The following is a 21,178-nucleotide window of genomic DNA, read 5'->3' as shown; positions in this document are numbered from 1 at the left end:
ATGAACTCATACAGTAATCTTGAAGATTGACATATATAAATAATCTCTTACAAGATGCTTGGTGGGGCTCCAAGTGGTTCAAAGTTCTCTGAATTTGCCTCACTTAAACAGCTTACTGACAGAATGTGAAAACAAAATAAAAAAATTCCTTCCAGTAGCACCTTAAAGACCAACTGAGTTAGTTCTAGGTATGAGCTTTCGTGTGCATGCACACTTCTTCAGATACCTGAAGAAGTATCTGAAGAAGTATCTGAAGAAGTGTGCATGCACACGAAAGCTCATACCTAGAACTAACTCAGTTGGTCTTTAAGGTGCTACTGGAAGGAATTTTTTTATTTTGTTTTGACCATGGCAGACCAACACGGCTACCTATCTGTAACTGACAGAATGTGAGTTCAAAGTTATTTCTGCCATACTACAGCATTAGGCAAGTTAGTAATTAGGAAAATGAACATCCATGCAGCTGTAATTGCTTCTGGAAAGTGTCATAAAAAAAAAACCTTAACTCGAAATAACTTTTAGGAACCAGTTATTTCCACACGGTGTCTGCATACAAAGCCATGGTTTTGGCTCCTTGCCAGTGCTCAGGAGCAACAACTATGACTCTTGGCTTAGTGTTGCATCCAAACCAGGAATCAAGGTTTGTAACGTTAAAACAAACTATCATTAGCAAGTCAAGACGAAACCTTGGCTTCAGAACTTGGTTGGTTTGGAGTGAAACAAATCATAATCCCTGGTTCAGATGTAGTGCTTGTGATGTAGCACTTGTGATATTTTTGCTCCTGCTAGTTAACTGGGGGGAGGGGGGGAGGGAGAGAGAGATGAGGGGGAGGAGATCAAAGCAGGAATGATCTGCATATTCATGGTACAGTAGTACCTCAGGTTACATACGCTTCAGGTTACATACGCTTCAGGTTACAGACTCTGCTAACCCAGAAATAGTGCTTCAGGTTAAGAACTTTGCTTCAGGATGGATGAGAACAGAAATCGTGCTCTGGCGGCGCGGCAGCAGCGGGAGGCCCCATTAGTTAAAGTGGTGCTTCAGGTTAGGAGCAGTTTCAGGTTAAGTACGGACGTCTGGAATGAATTAAGTACTTAACCTGAGGTACCACTGTAAACCATTAACTGTGGTTTACCACTATGTGTCAAAGTTGCCAATTTGTCAGCTGCAAAGTTTCTGCTACTTCAAGTGCTTTTCTGGTCACCATTAAAAAAAACAGCCTTGTTTTTGTGATTACAACATAATATGGCAGTTCGGTGGACTGTTTATTTATTTGAGCCATACTTTTACATGCCCCTGTAAAACCTTGGCTACAGCTTATGACTGAGAGATCTTATACCACAAATCTGTGCTCAGACTACACAATAAGCCAAAACATGGCTTAACTGCTACAACAAGGGGAGGTGAAACAGTGAGAAGCAAAATGGGTGTGATCCCTGGGAGCCAGAGTGCATTCATGCTAAGCCATAGTTTGGCTTAGCATTATGTAGGATGCAGCCTTGCTATCTTTAGAAAACACTTTTGTTTCTTCTGCCTATATTGTAGTTTGTTCAAATAGTGTAAATATAGTAAATACATTAATAGTGCAATCCTATAAATGCCTGATCAGAATTTAGTCTTACTGAGTTCAGTTGGAATGACTTCCCAGTTGTTATTATTATAAATAATTTAGCCTCTGCAAATCAGTCACTCAAAACTGCTAAGCGTTTACATTTTGATAATAGCACTTTGGCTCTCAATACCAGGCAGTACAATATTCCGGTACCGTGTACAGAAACTAGAATGAGGTTACCTGTTTCATTTTCACGTGACTTAAGCAGGATTTAGAAATCAGGTCTAGTGAGGTGAAAGAATAGCCTACTTATCCCTTAAGCTCATCTTTCTTAGCCCACAACATTTTACTCTACATGTAATTGGTACAGTTATGGTTAGGTTTAATATGAAGTACTTTGCCATCATTCTAATTGATTGAAGTGTTACAGAATCCACGCAACTGAGCACAAAGGCCATTCATATTAACTGTTGCGGATCTGCAATTTTGCAAGCCAGGCAATTTTTTTTAGAACATGCAAATGCTTATGCTGCAACTGTTGGCTTTGCACAGCAATAAAAAATAAAAAATCCAAACACGGCCATACAGTGTCTGAATGCAATCATGCATTCATAAAACTCATTCTGTCTGACTTAATCAAAAAGACAATGAGGAGTCTAAGTAATTAATGATACATTTATCCTTTTATTATGTCAGGAATCAGTGGGAAATAATGCTCTCTTACAGGAAAGCATTAAGTTCTACAGAAACTCTTCCAGTGCTTCAAAGATAAACTATTAACTTTTGCTCTCTGGATCACAGTGGGGGGGGGGGAATCCCTTTCTTGGAAATAAATTATTTCTCACATGCAAGAACAAAAGATGTTATTGCTGCACACAGTACTATATACATATACACTATAAGCTCATTAGAGTTGCACATGGAGCTGTTGCATACCTGCCTACAATTGCCGTATTTGTTCAAATGACCAACAAGAACTACCCATGAATATATGCCTTCTGTCATTGACAAAGGGGCATGGAGAGAATGGAAGTAAGAGGTGTTGTCCTCAGTGTTCACTTCAAGTGCAGGAATCAATCTAAGATCCACCTGCAGACTTCTACATTTTGCCAGCAACATCAAGCTCACAGGTAAAGTAAATGGGTCCTATAATTCCTTTATTTGTACTCATTAGATCTGTGGTGATATACATAAATTGATCCAAGACTGCCATGAAAAAACATTTTGATTAGTCATAATATAGCCATCTTCAACTATAGGTGTTCTCTACTAGGAGTCTCTCTATGGGCTGTGTGTCTCTTGGACAGCCCAGAATATTCTGTTTAAAGAGTCATCTACGTCTTAACCATAATATTTCCTACTCCATTTGCAACACAATGGGGCATCCAGTTTTAATGCCATCTTTCAGCATTGATTGGATCAAAATCTCCAAGTGACATTAAATTCTACAGCACAGGCTTAATTGGATAAGAATGAACAATGTAGAATGCCTCCACAAAAGATGTCTCTCCTCCCACTTCAAGTACAGCTTTGCCCTGCAGAGGCATTTCCAAAACAGTTGGAGAGAGATGCTGTCCACGGTACTGATTGTCAAGAAAATCCTTTATGTGTGGAGCATTATGTGGTTTCTGCATATTTTAGCACCTTTCAGTGTTAAAGCTAGCTTGTGCAAACTTCCATCAGTATGAAGTCAGACTAGAGAAGTAGGTATTACCTTTATTAAAAATATGCATTTCAAAGTTTTATTTCTGTTTTCCCAATACAATTTCTTCTTTAATTAAATGCTTTAACATACAATCCTAAGCAGGTCAACTCTCTGTTTTTGCATTCTACTTACCTTGGAGCTTGGGGTCTCCCAGATGGCCAGTCCAAAGTAGTCTTCTTCCAAAAGATTGAGGTGATCACATACTTTCTTAAGAAGATCCTGCCCTTTGGCATGTTTCTGCAATGAACACAAATCTGTCATATGTGGTCACTTTTGCTTTGTGCATTCTAATACTCAAATCCACTGGGTTATTGTATACAGTATGTCTACCTTCCTTAGGCGTTGACTTGAATATTATTAGCCCTTAAAATGAACACTGATCACTTTTAGATTGTTTCATTAAGATGGCTCACTTGGATGCAAAGAGAAAAAGGATATTTTGGCAGAAAAGAGACCTCACGCTGCTCAGAAAAATATCTAGGAAATTCCTTCCATTTCAGGAACATTACTTTAGCAAATGCAGGTTCCCCAAACCATGGTTACTGTGGTGATGCAAATGCAGGAGGAAAAGAAGCCTTTCCTCCCTGATTAGTCTTGCTTCTGGTTTTGAATGGTTGGTGGGAAGGGAATGAAGCACTAATGAGTATCTCCTGCAAGTGTACACATATTTACTTGCCTTATAAAAGCAAAACAGAATTGAGAACCTAATGGTCCCCTTGTAACATCTGTTCTGTTTGACTAGTCAGCTGTTCTCTTAGAAAGTAGAAGGTCCTCAAACTCCTGTTCATATTTATTTGATATGGTGGAAAGTAAGATGCAAGTTTGTGGTGAGGGAGTAATTCAACTTAACCAGGTAACAGGCAGGTGAATAAACAGCCTGTTTAATCTAACCAGCAGTTCGCTATAAGTTTGTACATGTGTGTTTGGCTAAGAGCCAAACCAATAATGTCCCCTGGAGCCCCAAACACATAAATCAGCAAAACAACATTCTTTGTTTGCCAAGGCTTGAATTTCTATGCTCCAACAATGCCTTGCCCTCAGCTAACAGACCCCATTAAAAATACTCTAAATAGCTGCTTTATACTATCAGAACATTGTCTATTTTGGTTAGGAACAGTTCTCCAGGATTTCAAACTGGGTTCCTTTACTCAAAGACACTGGAGAGTGAACATGGGACCTTATGCAAGGTTAGCATGTGTTCTACCGCTGAACTATGGCTCCTTACCACATGCATCAGCATGTCCAGTAGCTTCTACATCATTTCAAGAAGCTAAACCCCCTTTTACGCTCTGCACACAGGATGAAGATCTAAAGTTTATAAACACCACACTCAAGTAAAGCCACTGCTGTATTAGCAGGCAGAAGCTAATCTTATGCAATAGTAATAGTATCATTAGTGTTGTACATGGATGAACTGACCTAATTATACAGGATCATTTAAGGTAACTGTTTTGCTCAAGCAGTCATGAAAACCCAGCCAAGATACGTATCTGCCCTGAGATTTAACTAGGGAACCTGAGATCATCTTATGGAAAAGGAGAGACTGTGATGCATCTTGACACTTGAACCCTTTCGATTTCACTCTGTAAAATTCTATTATTGGTAGTAGTAGTAGTAGTAGTAGTAGTAGTAATATTCCTGATAATGTCCTCAAATCAAGTGGGCTAAAAGTCCAAACAAAATACTGCTACTATTATCGTCTTCTAGACATTACTAAGCAATTTATCTTAAAACTGCAAATTGTATTCTTTAAACTATATTAATAAATTCTGATAGTGTTAAAAATCATTTTTCTTTTTAATAATAAAAATAGATAAAGATATGCTTACATCCAGGGAACACTCAAAAATTGTGTCATCCAGCAAAATAATCTTGCAGTGCATGTTGTTTCTGGGTCTTCTGGCTGTTTTCTGAGAACCTTTTAAGTCTTTGTCTGCTTTCACCTTGGTATTCTCCTTTTTTTCGTCCACCTGCTCCCCCTGCTCTCCTTCTTCCTTAATTTCAAGATCTCTATTTTCTGGATCTTGATCTTGATCTTCTCTCCTATCTTCCTGAGCAGGCTGGAATTAATGGATAAAAGTTAGCAATTTTGAACCAAAACACAAAAGTGGGTCTATTCTGAATAAAACATAAATGTTTACAACCCATAGGGAAAAAATAGGGCATAGCCACAAGGAGAAGCTGAGAAGGTTCTGCTTCCATTTTAGTACTTTAGTCTTTCTGTTTTAGTGGGGGACAAGCTAGGTTCATAAGCCATAGTTTTCTCTAAGCATACTGTACATGGCCATGACTTCCAAAACTAGCAAACTACAGTTAGCACCATGCCTCCATGTTTTAATTTGCAACCACAGTTTAAAGGATTGGAGACAATTCTAGCCACAGTTTGACAATTCATATACGTTAGAGAAAACCAAGAGATGTTAGGGGTTATTAGCATACAATAGGGGAAGAAGGTGCATAAAGGTCTACAGGATATTCACAAGCCTCCAGACCATGGTTTGGAGGACTGGGGTTGTTGTTTTGCAAGCCTTCAAAAGCTTCTTTAATGTTTTTTATATTTTTAAAATTCATACATATAATTGGAAACTGGGAAAGAGCATAAAATGTCAAAAGTTGGTTATATAGGTAATGTTGTATAAATTTCCTTTTATTAAGCTGCTTTGGGATTTTTGATTAAGTGGTATATAAATCTAACAAAATAAATAATTATATAAACTAGAGCCTACTGAAATGCTTACCTTAATCTTTGGAACATATTACAATTTGCAATAGATTAAACCTCTTACCAATTAGATACTAAAGGTTGTATCTAACATTAGCCATATTTAGATAGACCCACTGAAATTAATGAACATGACTAACTTGGATTCATTAACTTCAATGGATTTACTTCAAGTAGAACTTACCTGGATACAAATCTGAGGCTGCAGTTCTAGTCACATTTACTTATTAAAGTCACAAGTGTATGAGCAGGCAGCACATGTCAGCATGTTCTTGAATGTCTATTAATCAAGTTAAAGGTAAAGGTACCCCCTGACTATTAGGTCCAGTCACGGACAACTCTGGGGTTGAGGCGTTCATCTTGCTCTATAGGCCGAGGGAGCTGGTGTTTGTCTGCAGACAGCTTCCGGGTAATGTGGCCAGCATGACTAAGCCGCTTCTGGCAAACCAGAGCAGCGCACGGAAACACTGTTTACCCTCCCGCCAGAGCGGTACCGATCTACTTGCACTTGATGTGCTTTCGAACTGCTAGGTGGGCAGGAGCTGGGACCGAACAACGGGACACAGAAAACTAGTTTGTGTCATATTTACCTGTGTTTCTGCACTGCTCAATGAGTGAAGATCTAAAGATGGGTCAGTCCTGAGCTCAGGTTCAGGAGCTGCTATTGGGGCTTTCAGCAGAATCTCCTCATTGAGATCGAGGTCTGTCTCTTCCTGGCCTCCTTCACCAAGTTCCTTTGTTTCTGCCTCGTTACCTTCTTCCTCAGAGACCTGAGATTTGGGCCTCTTGAGGAATGATGAAAACAGGCGTGACAGGCCCCGACTTTCAGAAGTGCGCTCTTTGTTCTTGCTCTGGTCCTCTCGTGTAGGCGTGTCACCATTGGATGCTTTTAGCTTCTTCTTTGACTGATTTTCCCCCTCAGGTGCTTTCTCCAAGAAAGCTTCCTGTGTTCCTGTTTCAGCAGCTACCTCCTCCTCTTTTGGCGGCTGCTGCTTGGGAGTCTCAGCCTCTGCCACTAAACTCTTTTCAGTTGTCATGTTTCTGTTGACAGAAATGTACAAGAAACCTAACTGAATAAATGCTATGTGATCACAAAACCACTGCAAACTGATCACAAAGCTCCAAAGGTGACAAGGACCACTTATAGGGTCTCCTGGTGTCCGCTTATCAAAGCTGCAATTATTAATGGGAGCAGCAATTCTTGTTGTTCGAAACTATTTTCACATACAAGTATAGCCTTGCATGCAAGTGCACATTGTTATGCTATATAAACATCTAGCTAGTTTTGTTACTTCAAGAATGTCTAGAATTTTCATTCTCAATTATGATCACAGAAGGAGCACAAAGACAGATGACCAAATCTGCCAAACTGGGTGCTAAATTCCAATCAACAGCACATAAACTGTGTGAAATAAATGAATAAAATGTTGTCATCTTAGAAATCAATATTAGAATACCGGTATCAGAACTAGCCTACTGCACAGCAGGTATTTGTTGTTGTGGAACTGTTCTTGCCAAATGCTCAGGGACTCAGAGCTCTCAGAGAGCATTCACACTACCTCAAACACACTATCAACTATACTGCATTGTCCCTCTCCTAAGGCAGAACAAATGCAGTTCCACACAGAAGTGAATAACCTTTCTGGTCCAGTAGGCCAGACCCTTAACTGTCCCCATCCTGAAGGCCAAGTCTGACAGGTGGGTAGGCGTGACAATCACCTGTTCATCACTATTTCACTGCAAACATTCCCCACAAGTAATTGATGGCACATTACAACCCTAGTTAAATTCAAATATTGGTAGAGAAGAGTTTTTGAACCTCTTTATACTTTCATCCAAAATGCAAGGGGCATCAGCATGGTGCAGGTGCACACGTGCCTGCGGAGCCCTTTCCTGGCAACAACAGAGTCACACACCCCTCCCAAAATAGACTTAAAACAAGAATTCTTTTGCAGCAAATAGAACAGGATACAGTATGTGTCTAGTTACAGGTTGTGTATATGGTCCTTTGTAAACAGCTTTGTGTTTTTTTGAAACAAGTGATACATAAATTTTATGAAACAAAAAAATAGAAATAATAAATTAGTTTCTGGGCCTGAAAATGGTGCCAATCTGCCCAAATGCATTGTGACTGATCAGAGTAATTTGTCCAAATTTTGGTGACCTGTTTGAAAAGTGGCCACCCCTAATTTTTAACTATAGGCTGATTCAGACATAACCTGGGTCATACATAACGCTGATCCAGTAAACTATGTATTAGCAGATCAGGAGCAAAAGGTTTGCTTGAACATTACTTCCTTAGGCCTCAGTTTTCCTAGTTTCTGAAACCATAACACATAATATAAAAGTCTCTTCAGCTCCTGTTATTTTGTTTACATAGATTTCTACCCTATCCTAAGGACATCCAGTGAATTTCATAAATTTGAACCCAGACCTCCAAATCCAACAGTATATTAATTCAAAAGCTAGTGTCATGCTCTATAGAATTTCATGCAATAACATTTCCAGAGGTTAAGTGAAAAACACACTTTTGTTGCAAAATCATCTATAACTTTGAGCAATTTGACTTGATCCAGACACACTAAACAGCTGAAATCTGCCATTCTGCTTGTGCAAGGCTATCCTGGCATTTCAAGAGAGCAGGGGAAGAGTGCATCTTTCACATTTCTGAAGTGAATGTTTTCTGTTATTATCTTAGTAATCTTCACAACAACACGGGCCCCAATGGACTCAGCAGGACTTGCTTCTGTAAGTTACTGCTAACGAAACAAGGGCAAGGCAGCATAAAGCCAGCATGCATTTTAGTTTAAACTTAAATGTGGATATTTTCCATTCAATTTCTATGTAAGAAACACATCTGAAATGGGATATTTCCTCCTAAATTAAATAGAGAAATGTAATTTCAGTACATCAGGCATGTTGAAGAGGTTGATCGCGATTGCCGAGTTGATCGCAGGGGTATCTTAGCTCTCTCCCAAAAAAGCTCAACAACTTAACCCCCCCCCCCCAAAAAAGCTCAACAACTCTTGGGTAGATCACAGCTGGTCTTTTTGTACTGTGAGTAGATCGCAGTCTCTTGGGAGTTGGACATGCCTGCAGTACACGATACCCTTTACCCTGTATAATCCAAACCCATCACTTGATATCATTGAGTGGAGCACTGATAGTGGCTCCCCATTGAGCCAAAATCACAACTTATGTCAATGAAGAGTTGTGTCTTCAGTGTTCTGTTCTAGAGACAACTTCATGGAACTCCATACCACAGGAAGTTATAAATAGGCACCATTCCTACTGAGTTTCAGACACCTGGTATCCTGGTTTTCTCTGTTAGATGGAGAACTTGAACCCACAGCTCTAGTTCTGCTTCTCAGATGTTTTCCTTTTTGAGATTCTAAATTCTTGAGGTTTTACATTTTGTAGGTTTAATTTATATTTTACATTTTATTGCTGAAGAAATATAATGCCTGTTTGCTGAAATTGGAAAATCACCATTTGCAGTATTTCACCATATAATAAAACAGCTTTTCAACTAGTTCAAGTTCAGAGTCCATTCTTTACACCAGTAAAAAATATCCAGCCATCCCCGACTACTCTGGTAGCCAATATTCCTTTTCAAATGGTATAAATTTAAAGTCTCTTGATCATACACCTCTGAAGAAAAGTGCTTGGAAAAATAAATAAGGCTGTTTCTTATGTATAATTACACCAGATAGTGCAATGAGAGCTAACATGGGCTGATGAAAGTATATGAACAAACATTTTCCCGCAACCTGCTGCCCTTCTGATATTTTGAGCTACAATTCCCATCAGCCAATGGCCAGGGATAATATCAGTTGTAGTTCAGCCTGGAGAATCCTGCAAATAATTATACCATCATCATACTGGGCTCCCTGCTATTTAGCTTGTGTGATGGAATTCCATCCTAACTGTGATCAGAGAAACTCCTTTCCTTGCTAGTTTTAAACAGGCCTTTAAACCTCACTTTTTATTGAAGCTGTTAAGAATTATTTTACCTGTCGTAAATTGGATACGCTAGATGGCCACTTTGTTGTCTTGCTTGTCTGTATATTTTTAGGATGCTAAATTGATTCTTTAAATGTTGTGATAGGTTTTTTGTGTTTATTTTATGGATTTAATAGAATCATGAAATTGTAGAGTTGGAAAGGACCCCCAAGGGTAATCTAGTCCAACCCTCTGCAATGCAGGACACTTTTACCCAACGTAAGACTCAAATCCACGACCCCTAGATTAAAAGTCTCATGCTCTAATGACCGAGCTATCTAAGAGGCAGAGCCTGCTTGCTTGAGTGTCTATTTTATTTGTATACCACGTTGGGAGGCGACTACCTGAAAAGCAGCGTAGAAATATTTGAAATGAAGTGAAATAGATATGTTTCCATTCAGCCCTATCATTAGAAAGAATGAGGGGACACAGGCAGCAGATGCTGGGGATGTGGGGCAGGATTGGCAGACACAAGGCTGTTCCTCCTGAGCCTCCTGGTTCCCTTCGGCTGGAGGATGTTTGTAGGCTGTGTTACCTGTCACACATCACTAGGCTAGTCAGCTGCCCAAAGGTGTCATACACAATACTACGCTGCTGCCAGTACTGAAATAAGATTCAGCTGCTATTCTAGTCTGTCTGAACTTAAGAGTGGTAAGGGTCTTAAGAGTGGTATCTTGTCCTTCGCCTCTGAAAGCAAAATGTCTTGGACTGGTCCTACCATTCAGCAATGTGAGGACAGAGAGAAACAGAACTATACTTTGGGCTGAATGCCAAAACAACCTGCTTTGTTATCGAATTCTATCCAATCAACTGGGGAAAATACAAACAAAAACATCATGCCTTAGAAATCTTTCCAATCTGCCACTCCTGGCTTTGAAGTGGGGAATGAGGTATTAGTTTATGTGCAACTGCAGCCCTAATTGCTATTTCTACAAAGTAAGCAAGACACGCCCTTAAAAAAAGCCATTTCCAGTTTTAAAAAGTAAACTTGGGACAACAAAGATTGTCGCAGGACTGTTTATACTGGCCTGTTGTATTCACAGGATATACAATTCATAGCTGGGGTTTGCTTAGATAAATTAATGTCTCTAAGTCTTCCTGAGAATAACAATACTTTTTACAGGGAAGCCTTAGTAGCATCAGCCAAATAAGCTTAGCAGGAAAAACAAGAGGATGCAGAGATGGGCACATACAAGCAGTTCCTTTGCCTCTTATCTCCTTTGCTCCTTCATTGTGTTCTTATTCTGTTTTTAGACCCCCTAAGTATGATCACCTGGAGTCTTTTTTCTCTCTCCTTTCAAATGAAACTTGGCAGCCTTAGCAGGATGTAAAACAAAGCACTTTTTAATTTTAAAAACATAATTATTTTAAAAATAATTAACAGGGCACTTTAAAAAAAAATATCTAAATAAACAACGAGATGGAGCCAAACATGTCCTTCTGCTTATGGAAAAGTTTTATAGCTAACACTAGTGCCTTGTGTGAGAAAAGTGAAACTAAATGCAATTTCCTGCACAAGCAGAAACATGAGATCTGTTACAGAACCTATTATAGCACTACACAAATTCTTAAGCGTTCGCAAAACAGGCCAGTTGCTATATTCCTTCCGTTCATGGTTTTTTGTATCCAACCCTATAATCTGTCTCCAAAACATTATTACCACTAATAATGTCACACACATACAAAAATCCAACCTCAAAGTCAACCAAGTTCTGTCTAGTTCTGTAATTCAACAGCAGCCAATGGGGTACAGTGGGGGCAGAAAAATGAATAGCAGGATATCTTAGGGAAAGTAGCACTAAGCACACAGAAAATGTGAATAACTTGACCCAAACATCATAGTAGACGGGGGAGGAGTTAAACTGCTTTCTAAGTGAAAGGCAGAATGCTGGAGAGTTGCTTCTAAGACGGCTTCTTGGTCATTTTGCTTTACATTGTTTGGTTTGATTTACCATACTCCTCTCTTATATTAACATTATGTTCACCACTCTGAGAGCCTTTGAGTCATATAAGGTAAAGGTCCAGTCGTGACCAACTCTGGGGTTGCGGCGCTCATCTCACTTTATTGGCCGAGGGAGCTGGCGTGCAGCTTCCGGGTCATGTGGCCAGCATGACTAAGCCGCTTCTGGCGAACCAGAGCAGCGCATGGAAACGCCGTTTACCTTCCCGCCGGAGCGGTACCTATTTATCTACTTGCACTTTTGACATGCTTTTGAACTGCTGGGTTGGCAGAAGCAGGGACCGAGCAACAGGAGCTCACCCTGTCGCGGGGATTCAAACCGCCAACCTTCCGATCAGCAAGCCCTAGGCTCTGTGGTTTAACCCACAGTGCCACCCGCATCCCTAATTGAGTCATATAGCAGTATACAAAAATATCATAATGTAGCATAATATAACATCCTGAATGGGATGTGAAAGTAATATGGAAAAAACAAAAAGACTCATTGCATTTTCATATGGAACCCTTTGTTATTCAGCAGAGGCTACCAGGCAAGGGACTGTTTATGAGCACCACTGTTTAAAAACTGTGGAAAAATTAAATTCTTTCAGCTTGTTTGTGGCTGAAAATAATTTTAAAAACATATGCAATATAAATTGTTTATCTGTTGATAACTGTGAGGCACAATCAAGCCAACTTCAGCACTTTTAGGTCTCAATGATTTCAAACAGTGAAGTCACATATTTCACATATTTAACTAAGCCGTCTTTTTAGAACATCATGAAGCAGCAGCTTTAGACAAGATTTAGATTTATACAAACATTCAATTGTCTGTTCAGCCATGAACTTACTGGAAAGCGACTTTCCGTTTCAGTTCCTCATTTGTAATCTAGTACCTCATAATGTCACTGGAGGATGAGTGGTAGGGCTTGATAATCTCACCTGCTCCTCTTGCCAGCCTCAGAGGCCAAGATGAGTCTGAAGCCAGAGCTACAGAAGCAGGCTGTACTCTGAGCTTGGATAACCTATCAGGCACAGAAACAGAGCAGGCTCAGAGCTAAAAAGGAGGGAGGTGGAAGCTTGCATCCACAACTGAGGGGCACTCCAAGCTCAGAGCACCAGTTGGGTTCAGAGGCAACTCAAACTTCTCTGCCTGCCTGCGCCAGCTCTGAGTTATTGGGGAAGGACTTATTTTCTACCCTCCTCCCAGTTCCAAGGTTAGAGCTCGGAAGAGGATGAGTTATTTATTGCTTTCACTTCACTTCTGCATATGAGAAAAAGGAGAGAATATCAGGAAGAATCTCCCAATTTCTTTTAAATGTTCATACTCTGAGTATATCCAGGTCTTTTCCAAAGTGGTACATTCTTGAGCTACATCCTTGCGTTAATACATTATTATTATTATTATTATTATTATTATTATTATTATTATTATTATTATTCAGAGACTGGAGTTATTTGTTAAATCTGTGAATTTAGCTTGGATATAGGAACATTAGAATTGTAGAATGCTTTTCATTAGTAAAAAAATTAATAATAGTTTCCATATCAATCTGTGAGGAATACTTTTAAACATTACAATAACCCATGATGCTTGTGGTAGTACATATACTGAACACTTCTTTTGCTCCCCAATTATGATAGACTCTGCACTGTATTAGAAACTGAGATACGAAAGCTAGGAGCTAAATGATACCTTAAACCTAGGTTATGGGCACAAGAACGGAATGTCTAGGCACGCTTTTTTATAACAAGAATACAAAGCTGAAAATAAATGAACTGCACCTAAATAATCTTATGTTCATTTTTCACATGGTCTATTCCTTCCCTTGCCCACCCCCTAATATTCTTGAGAAGTCTCTTCTCTAGTCTTCAGAGAGTGGCTGGAAGTGGGGAGGCAGAAAAAGGTCCTCCTTTCCTTCCACTCTGCAGTTTTAATCTGAAATCTTAGGCGCAGTACTGCGCCCAGAGCTCAGAAACTGCTCACGCTAATGAAACTCCCTGTCAAAAATGTGCCTAGAACAATGGGAGTTTTGAACACTAACTCTGCAACCAGCCCATAGAGATGCAATACTATTGGCAGGAGTCTCTGGTTTTCCTGTATACCTTAAAGAAGTATATCAAATTTGTGACCTAGTGTGTCACAAATAGATCACTGTCAGCACAGCTGCGCACCAGCACGAAAGCTATTTCCTTTGGAATAGGGATAGGCTGAAGACTATGCAACAGTTATGCACATAATGTATACATGTGTGTAAAATAAGTGAGGGGCACTGTCTTTTTTACATCTATAGTCTTCTTTTCCTGCAATAAGCTTAAAAAAATGTACATTATTCTGGCCCTATGTTTTATCCCCACAACCGCATGAGGTAAGTTAGGCTGAGAGAGAGTGATGGCTAAAGGTGAGCTTCATGGCTGAATAGGGCTATGAATGTGGGCTTCCCCAATCTGCTCAACACTCCACCTATTAAAAGAACAGGAACCTGTGGCCATCCAAATGTCGCTGAACTACAACTCCCAACATCTGTGACCATCTTTTTTTTTTTTTTTTTTGATGCTGTTGTTGATTTCCTTTTGTTTGATCATGTGGTGTTCTGTGTCGTTGGCTTTTGCCGCAATAAAACTAACTTGAACTTGATACTTTTACAGACTCACAGGTTCCCCACCTCTGCACAAGAGAACAGGCTGCTATTATCTACCTAGGATATTTAAATTCTTTCCTCAAGCCAGTTCTCTCAACATGCAACAAGGAACAAATATCTCATTGCGTGATTTTTTAAAACAGCCGGCAATAAGTGTTTATATATTATGAGCTTGTTCTGTATTGTATTATATTATATTGGATAAAACACTTAAAGCAGTCAAAATCATATTCCCTTGTTTCTGATGTATATGGTGACTTTAAACACCCTAAGAAGCTATTAGCTGTTTAACATTGCCATTATTATCTAACAACCCTTTCAACTGAGTAGTTAAGCATATCTAGGATGGAAAAAGTGCTTCTGATAGCACTCTGTGATCCTGCCAAAGCCCTGGTCTTGTTGTGGAATGACAAGATGCTGAGTACAACCAATACAATTGCTCTGAAGCACCCTCTCGAATACAGGAAAAAAATGTTTTAGCCCTATAGTATACTGGGGATCTGCATTCTATGAAACCAGCTGGAAGACAGCAGGAAAACAGGTGACAAAAGTCCTGCTGTGAAGCTGGCTGAACGTGAATTGTGCCTATTTGATGGTGAAAGCAGCCAAAAGGAAATATTTTGCTACCTCCATCACATCTTCAATGAATCATCCAGCAGAGATTTCAGGTCCATGAATTGTTGACATGTGTATCAGTGGACAGTGCCCAGGGCACCTCAGAGACCTGCTGTGATTTGCTTGCTAGCCACTCTGAAGACAAATTTGTCTACCTCCATAGCAGACTTGACACCACAGTTGACACAGCTCCAATTAAGCAATTCTGCTACCTAGCAGAGTTCAGAATGCATGTACATGCAAGGCCCGATACAGCTTGTTATCAGGTTACTTGAGAGACCATGTTACCCCCTTACATACTCAGTACATTCTGCCAGAGACTCTCCTTGAAGTCCCTAAAATATCAGACACCTGCTATACAGCAACTTAGAGCACGGTTTTCTGTGGGGCTGCCTGTGTTTCGAGATGTGTTTTGAGATCCGTGTTCAGATGCTCACTATTTGCAGGTACAGTTTTTGGAAACAGTTGAAGAATTTAGGGGGAAATTAGTCCACATTTCAATTAAAAATAATTTCCAAAGTTCATATCAAGAATAAAAACAAGAATATCCAACAACAAACAAAATAGGATAGATGGCATTAATGCAGGGAAAATTAGGACCAACAATAATAACTGAAATCAACAAAGACCAATTTTGTTGTCTTGTGGTGTGCAAATTGATGTATTCAGTGATTTAAGTCATTCAGTCCTCAACTCACATTTACATTATCAATGTAATGCCTCAATTCAGAATAGGTTATAATTTACTCAGACTAATCTGTAAATTTCCATGTTCAATTTGAACTTCTGAAGTCTGGTCCCCTTTCTTTCATCAGTCAAACCACACAGTCCTCCCCACCTCACCTTATAAATGGGCTTATTTTCTCTTTGTTCTTGCCATTAATATTGGATTTCCCTCTTCCTTTTGTCCAGAACTTCTTTTCCAATAGATATCCAGCTGATAAAGATTTCCCCAATGTATCCCTGGTCCCAACCAGCTGCCCGATTAAGCTTCTGTTTCATTTTGTATTAAAAACACTCAACTGGGAAATACTTAATATCCCTGATTCCATTTAGGAGAACCTCCAACGCAGATGTTGCTAGGAAGACAGCAGGGGGGCGTATGCTATGAAAACCTGGGCCAGTTTTAAAGCAATCTTTTGATTTCCCCCTTCTCTCTGTTGTGCTAAATACAGGCTTCTTTTAGAACTCTCAGACACAGGACAATCAGTCTGCAATTTTCAGTTTTCATTTTCAAAGACAGCCTGTGTGTGTGTTTACTTAGAAGTAAATCCCACTGTGTCCAGTAAGGTTCACTCCCAAATAACTGTTCAGTCTTACTGCAGCTTAAATGATTCCCAAGATGCTAATTCAAACAGGAAACTATATTAAGTAAAAGACAAAACCATCACAATACAGTGGTAACTCTGGATACGAACAGGATCCGTTCCGGAAGCAAACGTAACTAGCGGCGGCATGTCTGCGCACGCACGCGGCGCTTTTCGCCGCTTATGTGCATGTGTGTGACGTCATTTTGAGTGTCTGCGCATGCGCAAGCAGCGAAAGCCGGAAGTAACACATTACTTCCGGGTTGCCGCAGAGCACAAATCAAACACGCTCAACCCGAAGCGCATTCACAACCCGAGGTATGACTGTATAGCTAATGTCAAAAACAAAGTAGAAAAGGGGCAGGTTATACAATGGAAACACTGACTGGGCAAGATCCACAATAGCATTAAGCATGCATCTGCTCATGCCACAGAGATTCTCCTCTCCCCTGTACCCCCAAAATCTACTTCAGGAGTCAGTGAAATTTCCAGAGCAGAATGGAGGGGTGCAGGGACTAGAGTGGGGAAAAGAGAAACAAAAGGTTTCACTTGTGCAAGCAGATTTCCATTGCAGAAATGAGTGAACATCACTGAATGTCATCCACTATGGCCAAGTTCAGATATCATTTTCCGTATTTTGATGGAACTATTAGGAATAATCAGTGTTCCCAGATTTAAGCTACTGTTTCATGTTAAGTGTCTTAGGTTTCAACCCACTTCTCAATGAAATTCAGGACAAAACTGACTGATTTTAGCTGATCTTATTTACCTTTCGTAGGGCAAAACTAGACATTATATGGAAGACCAGTGTAAAATTCACTTTATTTTACTTCATTATGTTTTATGATTAGCAGCCAAAGGAGGTTATGATTTGGTCAGAGAAATGCTGAAGGGGATTTTTTTCTGATCACAGTCAATCTCCCAACCTGCTTTTCCACCTGCAGAGAAAAAGATACCATCTTGCTCCCATTGCAATGGAAAAGCAGTTGAGAGGCAATTTTGTCTAGTCTGGAAAAAGCAACCCGCAACCATTTCACTGTTTGTGTGATCAAATATGTAGCCTCCCACAAATGTGTTTTTTTTTTTCCTGTTAAAGAGTCAGGAAACCTTTGTATTATTTTACTTCACAAAATTCACAATAATAAGTCATTTGCTTCATGCACTCAATGCACTTTTTAAAAAATTGCTGTTTCAATTAGAGAGGCATAACAAAGTCCATGGTTTAGAAATATCTTTCTTAGAGTTCTACAGAATTCTTCACCAGGCTGTTAGAAACTCAGATATATAAGCTAGGCACCAAATGGTGCCTTAAATATATGATCTGTCACCACAACAGAATGTCTATTTGCCATGGAGTTGAACTAGATAACCCTCAGGGTTATCTTCCAATACTATGATTCTATGATCTCAAATGCATTGCTTGACTGTAGCTTCCTCTTACAATAATTCACTTGTCCCAGTATGCTGCAAGCAGAAAAAAACAGAAATGGAAGTGGTATTATTAACAATGGACTAAAGCAGAGGTTTTTAAACTATGGGTGCCAACCTAGCACCCAGAAAACTCCATGTAGTTGCAAATGGACCTTCTCCAGTAGCAAAACATGCCTGACACCTGGGGAATTTCAAACAATGGTCTTGATGTTATGATGAAGAGTTATGAAGGATTTGAAAGCTTACTCACTATTTTCTGACATTCTGGTTGGACATAATAGGTAATGCCTCACAATGGATTCGGCAATACTTCCTAATCAACACAGCTTCCTTTGCTTTTATCTGTCTAAGACTCTAAGCAAACAACGCTTTAGCCTTCAAACAAGTATGCATCTTCAATTTGCACCCAATAAGTTACATCCAGATCCAAAATAATTCTGATTGTTAAAGGCATAATTCCAAACATATTACCTATTAGCTTCAGCATGTAGATGTAGCTTACAGCAGAACCAACAAGACAATTTTGTAAAAATCCACATTCAGAGTATAAAGGAATAAAAAGCCACACAAATCCGCTTTTCTGCAAACACTGTTGATATCATTGTTAGAGTTAAAACCACAGTGATGAAGCCCCTTTAAACAAATCCAGCATAAAAATGCAGCGCGGGACCAAAAAGCTGGCTATGATCATACTCTGTGCTAGCCAGAAAATGCGTGGTTTCTGCTGATGTAATCAAAACCTTCTTAAAGCCACCCTTTCTGTATTTCCTCAAAAGCAAATTAAAACAAATTTATTTGGTATACTATCATAAAAACTAAGGGATCAGAAGCACTTTCATGAAAAACCCACTTTTTTAAAGTAAACAATTATACCTGATTAGTGAAGTAGGTATATTTCTTATGTGCCAGGTGATTATAACATAGATGACCATCACAACCTATCAATTGTTCATAAGATAAGCAGTAATCAAAGTCTACAGTCCTTGCTCTTTCACATTGTGAACTTAAATAGCAGTAAGGAGCTATCCGGCAAGCTGCATTAAGTAAGCCTGCAATCCTGAAGTGTAAATCCCACCAAACTTAGTAGGTCAAGCTGCAAGACTCACAACCTGATCCTATGTTTACTCAGCAATAAGTTCAATGGAGTTTGTTCCCAAGTAAACATACATATGATGGCAGCCTTGTTTTTATCAGTTTTACTAGATAAGAAACAGAGAAAAGCAGACTTGATGCTACAAGTCCTATGAAATATCAGAAGGAAGCTGATTTCAGAAGCACATGTCTAGCTTTGGCTCACAATACATCATGGCTGGGATCCAAACAGCTACCTGAGGTGAACCCTATGAGTTGTCTGCCCAGTAGTTCCCCAGTACTTTTTCTTCTTTCAACACCAGACCTACAATTTTTTCTCCAAAGTTTGTAGTATCAGAGTGAAGCCAAACATTGATTTTAGTTCTATAAATCTGTCATTTTATCAGAGAAAATCACAAGATAGAAAAAAGTTAGTATTATCAATAGTTTTAACATTTACAGTGCATTTCTATACATGCCTATGTAGAAAGAAGTCCCATTTCATTCAGCGGCTCCTACTCCCATGAAACCTTGTATAGACTTGCAGCCTTACTACAGCAGACTGCAGTCTTCATGTAGCAGATTGATGCAAGAAAACAGGATGTAAAAAATACACTTGACCTTCGTAACACTGTACATAGAACACACCCATTTCTGGTGAAGCAGCACAGTTACTTGTAGAAGGAGCATGTTACCAATATAGAGATTTCCTACTGCATAATAAGCAACAGGAGAAATCACTCCCAGAAAGGGACATGGGGCAATATTAGCAGGAAAAGGGCATTTCAGTGAACAATTGCATTCGCCTTGCTGTCACTTGGACTACTAAGGATGAATTATATTACCACCAAATTTCTATATGAAAACCACTTCCATGTGCCAATATACATCACTGAGAGCAAGATTACACAAATATGGAAAATCTTCACACACTAGGACCTACAGGGATATGACTTTAATGTAGACAGATGAATGAATTGGAATAAAGGTGCCAAAGCATACAAAGTTACCCAGTGCATTCCTCAGAGGGTTGAAATAAATATCTCCCAGATATATTATGACAGAGGTGTGAAGTCTCAGATGCCCGGGGGGGGGGGGGTGTTGATGCAACCCTCCAGGCTTCTCCATCCAGCCTTCAGGAGCCAGGCTGGAATGTTCCTTAACTATGATAATACTTGTTTGCCTTGATGGAGTTGGGATATACAGTATTTGTGTGTGTGCAGAAACTTCTAACTTTTGTGTGACTGGACGTAACTTACTATGCAAAAAGCAAAGAGTTACATCCTACCTACTTTTCCCTCTGGCAAATGTCAGTGCTCCCTATCAAAGGTTTCCCACGCAAGATTGCAGGCCCTGAGCTGAGAAAGGTTCCTCACTTCTGTATAAGGTTTTTAATATTAGACATACTTGGAGTCTACATGTTAAAATCAAACGATCTAAGTTAATATCAGTCATTTCAAAGGGTCTACCATGAGTATAACTTAGAATACTGTATCCTGCATCTCTTAAGATAGAATAAAAAATGTCATCATAGAATCATAGTACCGTAGACTTGGAAGGGACTCTGACAGTCATCTAGTCCAACCCCTGGAATGAAGGAATAGCAGCTAAAGAATCCCTGAAAGATGCCCATTAACCTCTGCTTAAAATCAAAACTTAAAAGCTATACTTATTCTCATTCATTGCTGTAACATATACAAATCAAAATTATTCACTCAAAAAAATTGATTCATTCTATTAAAACAAATAAGATAGAAAGCCAAGTAATGAGGTCAATGCAGAATTCTAATCCTCACTGAGAGACAGGTACAACAAGGTAATCCACAACAGAAGTTGAGATGAGACACCATTCGTGGTCATTAATTAGAGCAAATCCACATCCTTTATTAAAATAACATTAACCCTAAGATTTTCTGTTTGGGTGAATATTTTGTAAGTCTGCACAGGGTTGCTGCTATGTCAGTACTTGTGCCAGTGTAAATACCTGGCATCCTGTGGCTTGTACTTTGGACTACCACCCTCCTGTAAGGGTTCCACTTGTCCCACATCTGTTATGACTTAGGAAACTTTCACATTCCAACATATTGTCAGGCAAACACACAAATGAAATAAACTCCCTATTTTTCCCTCCAAGTGATGACAATCTTAATTGATGCTTTGAGTTAAAACTGTTTCCACAATGAAAACAATT

The 21,178-nt window shown here is 39.4% G+C and overlaps 1 protein-coding gene across 28 annotated transcripts in view; it reads right to left on the bottom strand.

Annotated features, from left to right (window-relative positions):
- EPB41 (erythrocyte membrane protein band 4.1) overlaps nt 1-21,178 on the bottom strand; it is a 96,774-nt gene that overhangs the window by 65,628 nt on the left and 9,968 nt on the right. For 27 of the 28 annotated variants that reach the window (XM_081868725.1, XM_081868724.1, XM_081868726.1 and 24 more), the window contains 3 exons: nt 6,571-7,021; nt 5,088-5,318; nt 3,391-3,495 (listed from right to left, as the gene is read on the bottom strand). In XM_081868725.1, coding sequence (XP_081724851.1) covers nt 3,391-3,495; nt 5,088-5,318; nt 6,571-7,017 — 783 coding nt within the window. In that variant the 5' untranslated portion in view covers nt 7,018-7,021. Of the gene's footprint in view, nt 1-3,390; nt 3,496-5,087; nt 5,319-6,570; nt 7,022-19,466; nt 19,487-21,178 lie in introns of those variants that run through there. The other variant, XM_081868712.1, reaches the window with a different exon arrangement.

The sequence above is a fragment of the Podarcis erhardii genome, assembly GCF_964252035.2.
Source record: "Podarcis erhardii genome assembly, chromosome: 7".
In the NCBI taxonomy this organism is placed as follows: Eukaryota; Metazoa; Chordata; class Lepidosauria; order Squamata; family Lacertidae; genus Podarcis; species Podarcis erhardii.
Note: the sequence above shows the minus strand (reverse complement) of the source record. Positions and strands in the feature narration are given on the sequence as shown.